Source organism: Nematolebias whitei, chromosome 7, assembly GCF_014905685.2.
Source record: "Nematolebias whitei isolate Nwh7 chromosome 7, NemWhi1, whole genome shotgun sequence".
NCBI lineage: Eukaryota > Metazoa > Chordata > Actinopteri > Cyprinodontiformes > Rivulidae > Nematolebias > Nematolebias whitei.
Window position 1 is genome coordinate 7,375,067 of NC_056504.1, and position 13,973 is coordinate 7,389,039.

The 13,973-nt window shown below is 39.9% G+C and overlaps 2 protein-coding genes across 3 annotated transcripts in view; both read right to left on the reverse strand.

Annotated features, from left to right (window-relative positions):
* Positions 1-765: 765 nt before the first annotated feature.
* Positions 766-8,681, reverse strand: zgc:109965 (Nicalin-1-like). The gene is made up of 15 exons (XM_037679199.1): positions 8,546-8,681; positions 7,749-7,939; positions 7,496-7,640; positions 5,861-5,958; positions 5,666-5,743; positions 4,240-4,343; positions 4,041-4,129; positions 3,804-3,943; positions 3,532-3,710; positions 3,348-3,435; positions 3,197-3,235; positions 2,680-2,852; positions 2,542-2,595; positions 2,379-2,457; positions 766-1,035 (listed from the first exon to the last, which is right to left on the reverse strand). Exons 1-15 carry the CDS (start codon positions 8,679-8,681, stop codon positions 979-981), a joined length of 1,650 nt encoding a protein of 549 aa, XP_037535127.1. The 3' UTR covers positions 766-978.
* A 3,626-nt stretch (positions 8,682-12,307) lies between these two features.
* Positions 12,308-13,973, reverse strand: part of fam219aa (family with sequence similarity 219 member Aa) — a 16,081-nt gene continuing 14,415 nt past the window's right edge. Inside the window, exons 5-6 of one of the 2 annotated variants that reach the window (XM_037679201.1) lie at positions 13,637-13,691; positions 12,308-13,208 (exon numbers count right to left, since the gene is read on the reverse strand). In XM_037679201.1, coding sequence (XP_037535129.1) covers positions 13,050-13,208; positions 13,637-13,691 — 214 coding nt within the window. In that variant the 3' untranslated portion in view covers positions 12,308-13,049. Of the gene's footprint in view, positions 13,209-13,615; positions 13,692-13,973 lie in introns of both variants that reach the window. The other variant, XM_037679200.1, reaches the window with a different exon arrangement.

Here is a 13,973-nt window from a genome sequence, read left to right on the forward strand (position 1 = left end):
TATTTGTGTATCTCCTCTCTTTATATTTGGTAAAATTAGTTATTTTTTATTGTTGCAGTGTTGCACATGCGATATATCATTAAGATACGATGCATATTCTGCATTTGGGTGTCATATATTAGCATTTATTTCGGGGATAAATCCTGCATGAATCCCTAACAGCCACCGGATGGACCAAACTCTTTGTTTAACCTGTTGCTATTGTGAAGGTTCTAGTCTGCTGGGGCAGGTTCAGAGCATCTTTGCTGAAGCAGAACAACTCTTTGTGCCACCTGAGCACTGGCTAATCTCTCTAAGCTTAAGCCCCCTGCAGAGACTCACATACACGGGGTCAATGCCCTTGACCTGCTTCTCAAGCTCCAGGAGTCCTTACCAACAGGACCTCCTGATATCAAACACTCAGGCTGAGTTCGTAGCTTTTTAGCTGCCTTGCTGGTTGTGTTTCATCAAATCTGCAAAACTGAAGCAAAAAAACCAGTAGGTTTAATAAACTTTACCCACTATTCACTGTCAGCATGCATCAAGCATTATTAATTCATCAAGCACTGCAGGGTGCTATTGTGTCTCTGGCACTCTCACTGAGTTATCTGTGACAGGAACTGGCTGTTCATCCACTGCAGTGGTTATTAGACATCACTTCAGTCACATGAAGCCCAGTCAGTTCCGTGTCAGCAGGTGCAGAGCAGCATGCACGTCAAATCATGGCAAGAATGTGACTGAGTCCTTAGGTCTTGAAATCAGGTCCAAGGAGGGTTCGTGTTCCGATAGTCCAAATTCTTTTATTTTAAATCACAAAGAAATCTTGCTAAGAAAAGTACAAACATATCTAAAGGTCATAATCATGTCCAAGCAAATGTGCACGTCAAAGGATTTGCGTACGAGCAGATTGATGCCGACTGGTCTGTGAAGCAAACGCTCCGAATGCGCAGCAGACTTCAAAAGTTGTCGCCACAGTCTCTGTTTGTGCACGTACAGCTTTTACTTCTGCTTGAATTTCGCTGCTGCTTTCAGATGTGTGTACAGATACGCAAAATTCTGAAAAAGACACACAAAAACAAGACATTTCGTCTGTAACCTTTCTTAAGGTAAGCACTGTGATACATGTGGAAACATATTTTCAGAGGTGGTGAAAGAATTCAGGCACTTAAAATCTCTTTAAATGTGCTTCTACAGCACTAAAAACACAGGGCAAAGATATTTCCCCTGTGAGTGGTGTAGTGAATTAGGGCTAAAATGAGAGTAATTCTTCATTGGACCACTAGAGTGTAGAGAAAAGCATTCACTTAAAGAAAAAAAGTTTGGTAATTCTTCCCCAAGCATGTGGATGAAGGTGCTGTGAACAGTCCAGTCTAAAATAGGACACGTTTTAATCATCAAGGATGACATCCTGTCTGCAGCAAACTTAACACCTATCAGCACGTTGAGAACACTGCAGTGAAGCATGGTGGTGGCAGCATGATGCTGTGGGGATGTTTTTGTTTTTTTATCTGGAGGGACGGAGGTTCACCTCCCAGCAGGACGACGACAACAACACTCCCGTGGCTCAGGAGAAACAGTTCAATGTCCTGGACCAGTCGAAGCTCAGATCTCAATCCAGCTATGAATCTGAGAACTTATAGTTTGGTTTGGTATACAAGCAGTGCACGTCCACCTTGAAGGAACTGGAGCAGTTTCATCATGAAGTACGGGCAAAGATTGCAGTAGCTAGAGCTCACGGAAACGAGACTTTCTACTGTAAATGCTGCAAAATGTGAATCTAAAAGGATGTTTCTTTTTTTTTTTTTTTTTTTTTGGTCTGTTTTTGTTTGTCTCAGAATAATTTTGCATTTTTTTACCTCATATGTGTCAAATTCAAGGCCCAGGGGCCAAACATGGCCCTCGTTGACATCTTATCTGTGCCCCAAGCTGTTATTTTAAATGTAAAATACTTTAATCACTTTAATTTGTTTCAGTAATCTTTGATTACGATGTCAAAAGTGCAACAGAGAACATCAAATGAGACCAATCAAACTCTTGTTGAGGAACCTGCAACCAAGAGAAGATGCTGAGTATCTGACTTGAGTTACTGTAAATTCTGAAACCGGCCCTTAGTTTGAAAAAGGTTTTTATTTTGGCCCCCTTTTGTAAGTGAGTTTGACACCCCTGTTTTAACTGATAGTTATATAAATTAAAATATACCCTCCTGTTCCCTTTTTTTCCAATTTCAGGTTGTAAGACAATAAAAGCAGACGATGGCAAGTGGGATGAATACTTCTACAACCCATTGTAGCTGTAGTTCACATTTACACCTTGAATACTGAATTCCATTCCACCTCTGAATAGTAGTGCTGCTTTTTTTTATGGCTGCAGAATAGCATCATGAATGCACAGCAACAAACCTGAATTGCATAATAAACTATCCCCAAATATGCAGTAATGCATCCGCCCAGGAAGAGATCAAATGCTGCTGGCTTCACCCTAGAAAAAAGTGCAAATATCTTCAAAGGATTTTACAGAATACTACTGAATTTAGCTGATGCACAAAAGCCAGAAGATATTTACCTGTACATCACTATTGGTTGGTTCATTTGATCAAAAAAGGTGACCTCTGGGTCTCTGCAGACAGAAACATCATTAATTAATGCATCGGCTTGTTTTTTTTCTGTGCCTTTGAGAGCCTAAATAAGTAGTATGAGTCACCTTTTGTCCTGTCGGAAGGTGTGTCTGTGGACCTGCTGCAGGTAACGTCTGAACTCGTGCTCCAGTGAGTTGATCAGAAGAATCTGACTCGGTTCCTTATCCAGCAGCTGGGTGGCCCGAGGGACCGAGGTCAGAACCGACATCAGGCTGGACATACGGCTGTCTTGAAAGTCCTGCATCGAGGATTAAGATGTGGGTTCACAGAGAGTACGTGAAAACACCACGCAAAATTTAAACTTTTTTTTTTTTTTAACCACTGATATAATCTCTGTTTGGTTTGCGTTTATGTTTTCTGTTATAAAAAGAAATGCACGCTTTTATAAATGTGGCATCAAGCTGCTTATAATCTTTTCACCTTTACACTAAATGAGTCCAAATTTCTAATAAGTAAAATCAACAGATACATTTTAGCTGAAATCATTCAAATCCATGCTGCTTATAATACAAATACTGTACTGTCCCTACATTACCACTAGAGGGCAGCACCTTGACCAAAGGAAAAATTAGAAGAACTCACCAAGTGACCCTTGAAAACCTGTACATCCTTTGGTGAACCCTAAATGTAAAAAGGGTGCCCATTAAAATGCCTCGAACCGTTTGCTTTTCTTTCCATCTTTATCAAATATCGTTTTATTGTTTGATTTTGTTTGTGTTTTGCATCCACTCACTTTGTCTGAAAGATTGTACATGTATCGCGCCAGTGCTTCTGCTACGATGAGCCCATTGCGTTTAAGTTTTCTAAAATCCACTTGAGATCTATGAAGTGATAATTACATGAATTGATTAATATTTAATTTAAAACACCTTCCCTTTTATTGGTACAAATAATAATTCAAATCATTTTGAGCTTACGTTGTGTCCAGAATAGAGCCGCGGAGCTCAGATTTGGGATCTTCCAGGTGAGACAGAGTAAATCCTAGGATCCTCCGAAGGCTGTAGCGTTCGTGCTCCCAAGCTACCGTGGACTCTACAAGATTGATCTTCTTGTGAACCAATCCCACCTTCACCCAGGGGTATCTGGAGTGAACTACCTGGCGGGCAATCACACAAAGAGAGCAGGCGAGATCGTTACCCACGACAAGACACATTCATGCTTTCTCAAACAGCGACAATAAAATAGTTACCTGCTCGAGCTGTTGAATGAAAGAGTGCAGAGGAATGTCAGGCTTAGGAGGCCGAGACACGTGCACGAACAGCTCATCGCCGTTGGACAGTGTATCCAAACACAGAACGAATGCCACATTTTCATGAAGCAGGCTGGACTCTGCAGGGGAAACGTTCGGCTTTAATAAAACAGGACAGGCTGATGTTTAAAGATAAAATATAAGAACACGTTTCGACGCAATCTGCTGCAAACTCACCGGCATGATCCAGATTCTCCTCAATCCATCTCTTTGTGCCGAGGAAGTTATACTTCCCTCCTCCAGTTAAGGAGAACATCAAATTGTATCTAAAAGAAGAAAATCAGAACATTTGCTGTAAACGCACATTGTGTTCTCATTTAGCTGTAGGTTGCTTTAGTGTTTTGTAGAAACACAGCCCAGACGAGCTGCAGCTCACGGTGGTCGGGTGCTGGAGCTGCTGTACAGGTTCTGGAAGACACGTGCCAGCTCCAGGAGGATGGTGACCCCGCTGCCGTTAGAGTCGGCGCCATACGACAACCACTGTTTTAGACAAAACAACAGATCTGTGCTGAAGGGGAGAATGACTGTGCCCACTTTAATCATTCTAATGTGAGTTTCTGAAGACGTCGATAATCTCGTGATCAATACGGCAGCGTTGTAGTCAAGACCACCTAACCCGAGACCAAGTCAAGACCAAGACCGAGACAAGACCAAGACTTTTAGGGTCCGAGACCAAGACCTCAAGTCTTGGAGCTCAGTCTTTTCACAGATTATCTGTCGTATATTACAGTTCTAACAAATATGTAAAAAAAAACATGTAACTTTTATGATTTTTTTAAAATAAAAGTTACATCCTGCAACTTTAAGTTTGCTTTTGAATGAATGTGTCAGCTTTTATAAATTTTCAAAGCTACACAACAAAAAAAATCAGACATTCAGTGTTTTTTGCACAATAATGTTCATGTCATGTGACTCACTGACACAAAACTTATGTTAAACTACTTCACTGGACCTGACAGATGAGGCACCTGCATTTATTTCTCATTTTAAAGCAATTTTTTTTTTAATTTTACATAAATTTGTTCAAAAATGATGGTTTTCCATCAATAACTAACTAGAAAATGATTGAAAATGAGAAATAAATGATGGTGTCTTGTGTGTCAGGCCTATTAGAATAGTTTAACATTAGTTTTGTGTCAGTGGGTCAAATGATGTAAAATATATTAATTTCTGTTTCTGAAGAGTTTGTTTTGGTAATTTGTTGACGGTCCCTAAGAGAACCATTATGTCTCGGAGGAGGGGCAGACTGAGCTCAGCTGACTGAAATCAGACTGCCTGCTTGGGATCGAACGAGAGCAACACACCGCTGAAGCCACGGAGCTCGAACGTCCAACATAAAACTAACTTCACCGCAGTAGAGAACCGACGCTCCAGCACGAACGGTTCAGAACCAATTTGAAATGAGAAAAAAAAAAATCTATTAACTGATTAAGTCATGTTTTAGACTGATTATTGCTAGAGAATTTATTCTGACCCAAAGTGCAGCCGGGACAGGTTCTGAATGAGGCTTTACAGCAGACAGCCGCTCTCTTCCAGGTACTGGACAAACAAACTGGACAATATTCTGGCAATTTAGTGGTATTTCCACAGTTGTGGTCTTGACTGGTCTTGAAATAAAATCCCGAGTCTTCAACGTCCGAGATCGAGACAAGACCGAGACCATCAGAAAGTGGTCTCAAGACCGGTCTTGAATGCTACAACACTGCAATACGGACATCTTGGTTTCCTTTTTAAGAGTAAGGACCAACGATAAGTTAAAGCTCTAAACTTCTAAACTCAAAGTGTTTCAGCCTGTGGCTCACCGGAGCCAGGCCATATGAGTCATAGTGAGCGGTGATGACGATGGTGGGTGCATCCTCCCCTGCTCCAGGCAGCACTCCCTGAAATACACATCAGCATGATGCAAGGACTGACAGCTGTTAGAGAGGAAAGTGCACGTTGTCTACTTAAAGAATGTTTTTGAAGGTTTCTATAAAAACGCTGAGGAGCGCTCTTACCTCCAGCGTGACTATAGTGGTGTCGGTGACAGCCTTTACCGGAGCGCTGTTGCTCACCAACATCTGAAAGGCTGTAGCTGTCACCATGCTTCGGAGAACTAGCAACAATACAAACACAAGTAGTTCAGTACAAGTACTTAATACTTCCAGTTTTTCCAGTCTATTACACGTTTCCAGTTTTAAGGAATGCCATGGTTGAAATAAATCAGTCTTTCCGTCATTCTGTTATTATTATCATAGGTTGTTTGTTTGTTTTTAATAAAAAGTTGTTTTCGCTCCGTTGCACCACCACCTCCATTTGTTGCTGCCAGATGTCAGACAGATGTGTTTTGACCAAGAGGAAAGTTACACTGAGTCTTTTCCATAAAAAGGCAAAGTTGCCGGTTGAAAATGTTTTCTGTAATAAAAAAAATAAATAAAAAAAAACACCAAGTTTGTGGCTTATCTGCCAGAAGAGTGACACCCGTCAACCTTTTTACACCGTTTTAAAAACAGATTTGTAAGAAGTAGGGGGGCGGTGGCGCAGAGGGTAGGTTGATCTGTGATCGGAAGGTCACCGGTTCAACTCCCTGGACCAACAACATCAAAATGTGGATGGAAAAGGTGGAACACCAATGCATCCCTCCACCCTCATTTGCCCCACTCTGGGTCCCCAAGCAAGGCCCCCCAACCCCCACCATCTGCCCCCAAACAGGTCTCTTGATTAAACTGTGTCAACTTCCTTAAATGTTATCCTTCGTGGCCAATCTATAATTAGTTTATTTATGAGAGCTTTTTTCCTATGCAGGTAAATTATGTTCTGTTTACTGTACTTGGTTATTCCTGCACCTCAACCAATATTGCTGTCAGCTCCAGGCACTGCCCACGACCTAATTAGTGTTTTATATCATTAATCCTCCTTTTACCTTAGTTTTGGGGGCGGGTTGTTACAGATGGACAATCGGATCATCAGCCGTGTACGTCCGCTGGCCGTTACTGACTATAATAACTATTATATTATAATAACTATAATGATCCTCTGACTCTTGTTAATAAACAAGAAATCTTATATATTCCTTTCTCTGAAAGACCTTTTTAAATCATGTCAGATTTGTTTACAATAGCAGTAAAAGCTTAAATTTATTTATTTTTTTTTTCGGGTTCGGGCCTCTAATTAGTTAATTGGTCAGTTTGGGGTCGAGCTCGGAAAAAAAATGATACTGGTTTGGACCAGGCCATGTTGGATATTTTAGGCCCGAATGCAACTCTAGTGTAAATGAATGTTAAAAAAAAAAGAAGAAGCTACAAGAGTTAGCATGTGTAGCTAACGTCCTTGTCAGGATCCCAGCAACAGTTTACAAAGAGAACGACAAAATGCGGGTTTTAAATAACGAGCAGTCACAACTGTGGCTGCATTTATCATTTTAAATATAGTTGTAAACGCAATCAAACGATGCAACGCAATTTTAAAAAAAAGTTAGTTAAAATTTGGGCTTATGCTTGATGAAACCGTGAAGCTGTGGTATTTCTGCTCAAGTTGCACCCCCACCATCTTCATACACGTTTCTTACCTAGTCAGAATCATCCCGTTACATTCAATTAGGATATATTTAAAATGGATCATGCACCATGATTCTATCCTGTTTCACGTCTTACCTCTGACAAATATGGATAAGGTCCGAGCGGCTGCAGCTTGTTTAACCTCCTCGTACATGTAAAGTAACTGCTCGTCCTCTGGCGCTACGTACACGGGAATAAGGCTCTCCTTGTGTAAGGCTTCACTCTCACCCACCATGAAGGACTGGGAGATAAATCAGGTGTTACTTCAGGTTCGTGGCAACTTTTGCTTTACTTTAATACTCTGACAGTGTTGAGGTTGTTTCGAAGCGGTAACCCTTCTACGTGTCACCTGTAACTTGTCGTAAGGGATGTTGGAAATATTTTGGGGCAGTAAGATGAGCACAGCAGCAGCCTTTTGTCTCTGGGCCTCTTTGTACTTCTCTGTGGTGAAGTCCTGCACCTTCATGACGACACAGCGGCGGGTCAACAATGGTTCTTCTGCTGAGCGGGCCTCCGCCACCACGATAGCTCCACGACAACCTTAGCAACAACAACAAAAAAAGACGATTTAAACAGAAATATTCTGTATTCAGTCACAGTTTCTTCACTTTTTTAAGACAAAATAATCCAGAATTATCTTTACTCAGAGACCATTTGTTACTCAGTGACTGCTACTTGGGAAAAACATGAATGACTTTAACTCAAAGTTTTATTCGTTTTAATAATCTAGTCCTAATTTTAGGACAGTTAAATGTTTAGGATTAACAGGCAAGCACATGAGACCCTAAAACTTTTGTCAGTGTTAAAGGAGGTGTTATGTGTGTGCAGAGTTACTTAAAGGTTGATCTTTATTATTATTTTCACAAGGATAGAATTAGAATCATTGCAATCTCCCAGACAACATTAAAGAAATGTTTTATGTATTTTTCCAGGCCCAAGCAGACAAAGGTGCCCAACTTTAAAGAATAAGTGTCAGAGAGTTTGTTCTTTACAGGCTTTCCTACAGTGACATCTACCTACTTCCTCTGCCTCCATGAAAAATCTTACAGAAGTGCACATTTTGTTGAAATTCAAAGAATTACAGGCTTTTCCACTCAAACGTTAAATCTCAGTTGTTTTTTTTTCCAAACTGAAAGCACATCTCACCACACTTCTTCAGTCCCAGGTTGTACTGTTGCATCCTGTAGGCGGTGAACTCGTAGGGGGAGAGTGCAGGAAGAGCAGACCCGTGCACGTGCTGCACACAGAGCAGCAGCACAACAGCAGCACTCCTCAGCGGCATCACACCCGCCTCTGAGCTCAGCCTGACGGGAGGTCAGCGTCAACTTTATACCAGGCCATCACTACAGATAGACTTAAAGTGTGCGGGTGAACAGAACATAAAGTTTTAGTTGCATAAAATTTGAACTTGTTGCTCACCTGTGGTTGAGTCCTCGCTCCTCAGATTTATTTAAATTCAGTGTCAATTCTCGCAGCGTGGACGCACTCTGCTGTTAACTACTTGGATCCAGGACATCTAGGTAAGCCACCACCTGCTCCCAAAGGATCAGCTCCAGGCTAATCACACGTGCTCCACCCCCAGCCGCTCACTATTTCTCTATCTGCCATTCATCCATCTAAACAAGGGGTCTGCAACCTTTGTGATAAAAAAAAGAGCCATTTTTGCCACTTTGCTTACTAATTGTGACGTGTCCGGAGCTGAAAGCCTGCTACAACTGTGTACTATCATCTGGTGGCCTGTGCACCATTAGTTGGAGATGGCTTTTCCAGCCAGTGGGGGTGATATTATAAAACGATAAAAAGTCTAACTATTCCTAACATTTATTGGTATTTTTACATTTTAATACAAAAGAAAAAACTAAATTCATGTAAAGAAAGAAATATATATATATATATATTTTTACAGTTTTACAAAAGTTAAAACGCTGAACTCTGCAGGCCGATGTGAGTTCTCTTAACTGTTGAAGAATGAAGTGTCCTCCTTAAAGCATAAAGTTAAAGATAAAATTAGGCCAGTTTGTTGTATATACAGTTACATTTTTAAAGAATAAATAAAAACTTCTGTTTACTTTTACTTTGTTTTTTGTGTTTTATTCTTAGTGTTATTAAAGTTACTCTCCATATTCCTTCTCAGCAACTTGTCTTAAAGATATTCCTAAACATTCTCGTGGTTTTGAGGGAAAGATCACGTTGAGAGACTGGAAGTTGACTTAAAGTGGCTAACAACTACTAGCATGATGTAGTCCACATGTTTACACCTTGTATTTGTATTCTTCACATATTTCAAAATGACAGGAAATCTGATAAAACTAACCGTTTTCATTGTTGGTAATAATTGAAATAAAATTCTGTTTAATTTTAGTTTTGGTCAAAGCCTGAAAGAGCTGCTGTAGAAACCAAAGAGCCGCATGTGGCCCCAGAGCCACAGGTTGCAGACCCCTGATCTAACCATAATTCACCAGTAAAACATTCTGTTACATCCTGCAGGAATAATAAATCAAGGCTGAAGGTACCAGACAGAAATAAAGTAATTAATTTCTAGAATGCTGCAAAACATCAAATTTAGACAACAAAAACAGATCGAACTCTAAAACTTGAGATATCTAGTATTTATTTTTCTGATATGTTGCACTATACACAGAACAGTAACACTGTTAAAATCTAAATGGAACCAGTTCACGATCGTCATGACAAGCCTTTAGACAAATGGAAAGTGTCTGCTTGTATTTCTCACACTTAAAAAAAACAACTGCATATACATAAAAAGCTTGTTACAGGAAATGAAGTTAAACTTAAGAGGTTAGTGAAGCTACGCCTCAATTGACACGAGCTCAGTAGGAGACATCGACTTGTGTGCAAATCCAGTGCCGTGATGTTGATGGAAGTAAAAAGCAGTTAAGAGTCATTTTCTCTCTCATCATCATCTGCTCACAGCTGCATGAGTGTGAAACACCAACCATGTTACAAGTGTCTACTTTGTGCACTTCATTTGACTACTTAAAGTTACATTTTCCCACAAACTTGTTTCTTTCGAGTTTGCGTGAACTTGAGTTCAGCCAGTTCTGCAGGTGCTACATGTCTTCGACATAAAACGTTTGCGGCAATTTATTTGAATTGTTCTCTTAAAGATGTGTCGAAGAATTAAAAAGCAAAAATAGATCTGATTTTTTTAACAAGTGGGATAGTATTAAAACGTTATGAACAATTATCTTACCTGCTGTAGATAACTCTTTGGACTTTGGAGAAAAAGATGCTTTAATCTGACTGGATTGACGACCTAAAGGCTAGTCTGAGCAGATCAGGTTGGATTGCTGCCACCTTTAAACATCTCCATATCAAAAATTCACAGTGGTTCATGATCAGTCTTTAATGCTAATCTAATGGCTGTGTAGACATTTATTCCAGCAGAAATCTTATATTCAAGCAGAAAGTTCCATCAGAGGGAATCCTGCAGCTGCTTCTGTGCCACAGTTTACACGTCATAGTTGTGTAATGTCACGCGGCAATGCAAAGAAAATTAATCTTCCATGAACCAGTTTAAAGCATTTGGATTAGAGTCGTGTAAAGACGGTAGTTAACTCAGTTAACTCATCAATCTGCTCAGAATCAAACTAGTTCTTCAAACTGATGTTCGAAGAGCCATCTACAACAAGTAAGACATTAACTGTTCGTACCATTTATACAGAACTCCACTTCAAAAAGTCTCGCCCATTTCATAAACATGGTCTGAATTTTTACACATTCTGTGCGTTATGATTTCTATCCTTCACCTAATCTTCATTTGGTGAGTTACTAACATTGCAGCAGTCGCGTGAAAACTTTTATACTGGGAGTGTTTTGGTTGTGTTGCACTAGAAAAAATAAAAAGGAGATTTATTTTCTTTATTATTATTATTATTGTGGAGGCGAACAGTATTTCTGATCTTTTAACGATCAGAACATGGATTAATGAGATTATCCACTTTACTTAAAAACAATTAAGTCAGCTTCCTTTGGAGGATCGATAAGAATTTAGGAGAATTTAGGTTAAGTTATTTAAAGGGAATATTGATCAATATGTCATTACAAGGAGTTGATACAATAATAAACTTGACGTTACCGTGTTTTTAGAGTGAACCAGCCTGTCAGTTATTTCTATTCTTTTTCCAAAGTAGCATTGAACTATCCTTTTCATGTTCAGTAATCCAGGTAGAAAAATCCAACAAAGTTCAGTCAGGTCCTCCGGACGGTGTGTTTTTGTTGAAACTATTACACTCAATAAACTATGAACTATTACGCTCTGCCAAAAAAAATAAGTTTGTATCATCCACTGTGATAATAAAAGGGATTTAAACATGAATATAGGGGAAACAAACAATAGTGCACAATCTCCTATTCTAAACAAACAAAGAGGACTTCCTGTTAAAAACAGAGAACAGGTGAATGGCACCAAGCTGTGACAAATCCATTTGTGCCTGGTGCTACACGTACCGTCGTTTTGTTCATACATTAGACAAACGTCTCACGCTGTAACTCAGGAGGAAAATACACACATCTGTAATCTAAGTGAACAGAAATGTAAAAAAAAAGTTTTTGAATTGTCTTACGAAATGACAGTATTACTTAAAAGTAATTTAAAAAATGTTATTCAAACTGTTTGGCATCAGTTTACCCACATTCTTCATATGGACAACCAAAACTGTATATTTCTATCCCTTTTTTTCCATTTCAGTGGCAGAGGCTGCTGTATTATAAACAAACCCCTAAATATAACTTATTAGAATGATTTTCCCTAAAATGAAAAATTAAAAGATAAAACAGTTTAGTTGTCACAAAAGCACATGATGTCTATTGAACCCAAAGATTTGGCTGTGGCTCAGTAGTACCTAATAATAAAATATCTGCACGTTTGTCATTGGGACACGGTGTAAACGGGCAACATGCATCTTTTCCAGCTTCCTTTAACTAAATATAAAACCGGTATCAGTATATTATCTGTGTAATGGAGCGATTACTACCTTAGTGTTGAGTAAGGGCTGCTATAGAGTTTTATAAGCAACTTGACAGTTTGTCACCATTTTCCTGGGCGTGATTAGACACACGTCATGTTCAAGTTTGACACATACACAAAGGAAGACAAAGCAGATGTGCTAAAAGAACGGGAAATAAAATGTCAACTAGCGAAGTTCTGATCTTCTTCAGTCCATCGTAAACGACTCAAAAGTAAACGCCAGTAGGAGACTGTTCGGACGTCTGCTGACACACAAGTGACACAGAGTCGTGTGGCCAATTTGATCTTGTCCCATTGTGTTCTTCCACAGCGTCACACAGTCCTTCGTGGTCCTTGTAAACCAGAGACTTCACGAGCATGAGAAAAATCAAACAAAAGAGAAGCAAAAGTTGCGGGGTTTTTTTTTCTTGGAGGTAACATTTCTGCCAAACCTGGAATCCCTGCTGAACCAACACTGAAGTAAGACACGCAGATCCTGCCATAGGAGGAACATGCACAGGTTCTGCACACATTCAGTTTCTCGTTTTCCTCAGTTTAGAAACCTTTGCTTTTCTCCGCCGTGTCTTTTCCAGCCAATAGTTTTTCTTCCTTGATGCCACTCTTGTCAGCAACTGGCCTTAGGTAAAGATGGCAGGAAGCGGGGTGGGGAAGGGGGGTTGGCTACTGGATTTGACAGGCTGTGGAAGGAGCAGCCTGGCAGCACATGCAGGTAGAGTTGACTGCTTTAGGGGGGATGAGGTCCAGGTCTTCGTCATCTGGAATCTCATCGAGCCGGTACCCGTCCTTCAGGAGCTGGATGTTCAGGTCCTGATTGATTTGCTGCAAAAGCCACAGAAAAATAAAATAAATAAACATCACCATAATAGATGTGGCACATCCTAATATTAAAAATTGGCTTTACAATGAAAGCACCTGCTCAGCTAAATGTGACACATTTGCAAAATGAAGAAATAAATTTAAAAATAAAAGGTCAAACTAATCAAATTTCACAACACACAATTAGGTTGGTGATGATGATGAGAGGCCAAAGGTAAGAACAAAACGTGCTGCCTGCAGAAATGAAGGGATGAAAACACAGAGAATTTAAACAAAGGGTCACTACTAATGTTTCAAGCAGCCAGATTATGGAGGCTGAATTGACCTGATGTGACAAAGGTGATCTCATGGTGATGTTTGTGGTATTGGCCAGATGATGCTGTGAAACAATATAATATGTGTATAGATACCTGGTCCCTCAGACATCTCACCTCGGCTGAGGAGTATCCTGATGAAGAGTATCTGGACATGTCGAAGTCATCGTCACTGAAAGACAGGCGACATCTCAGGTTAGACCCAAAGGATGAAGACAGCACAAATCGCTCGTGACATCTGAATCTATAAAGCAGCAAACTGGTAATTAAGAGTATCCTGACGCATGCTCAATAATCCAGGTAAAAAAAAAAAAACTTAAAAAGTTAAATCTGGTCCTCTGGACATTCAAAAAACAAAACAAAGCAAAACAACAAAAAAATGTAGAAACGTTTCGTCTTTCATCCGAAAGACTTCCTCAGTCTGAGGTGCTGTATTCAGCTCAGTCTCTTAAAA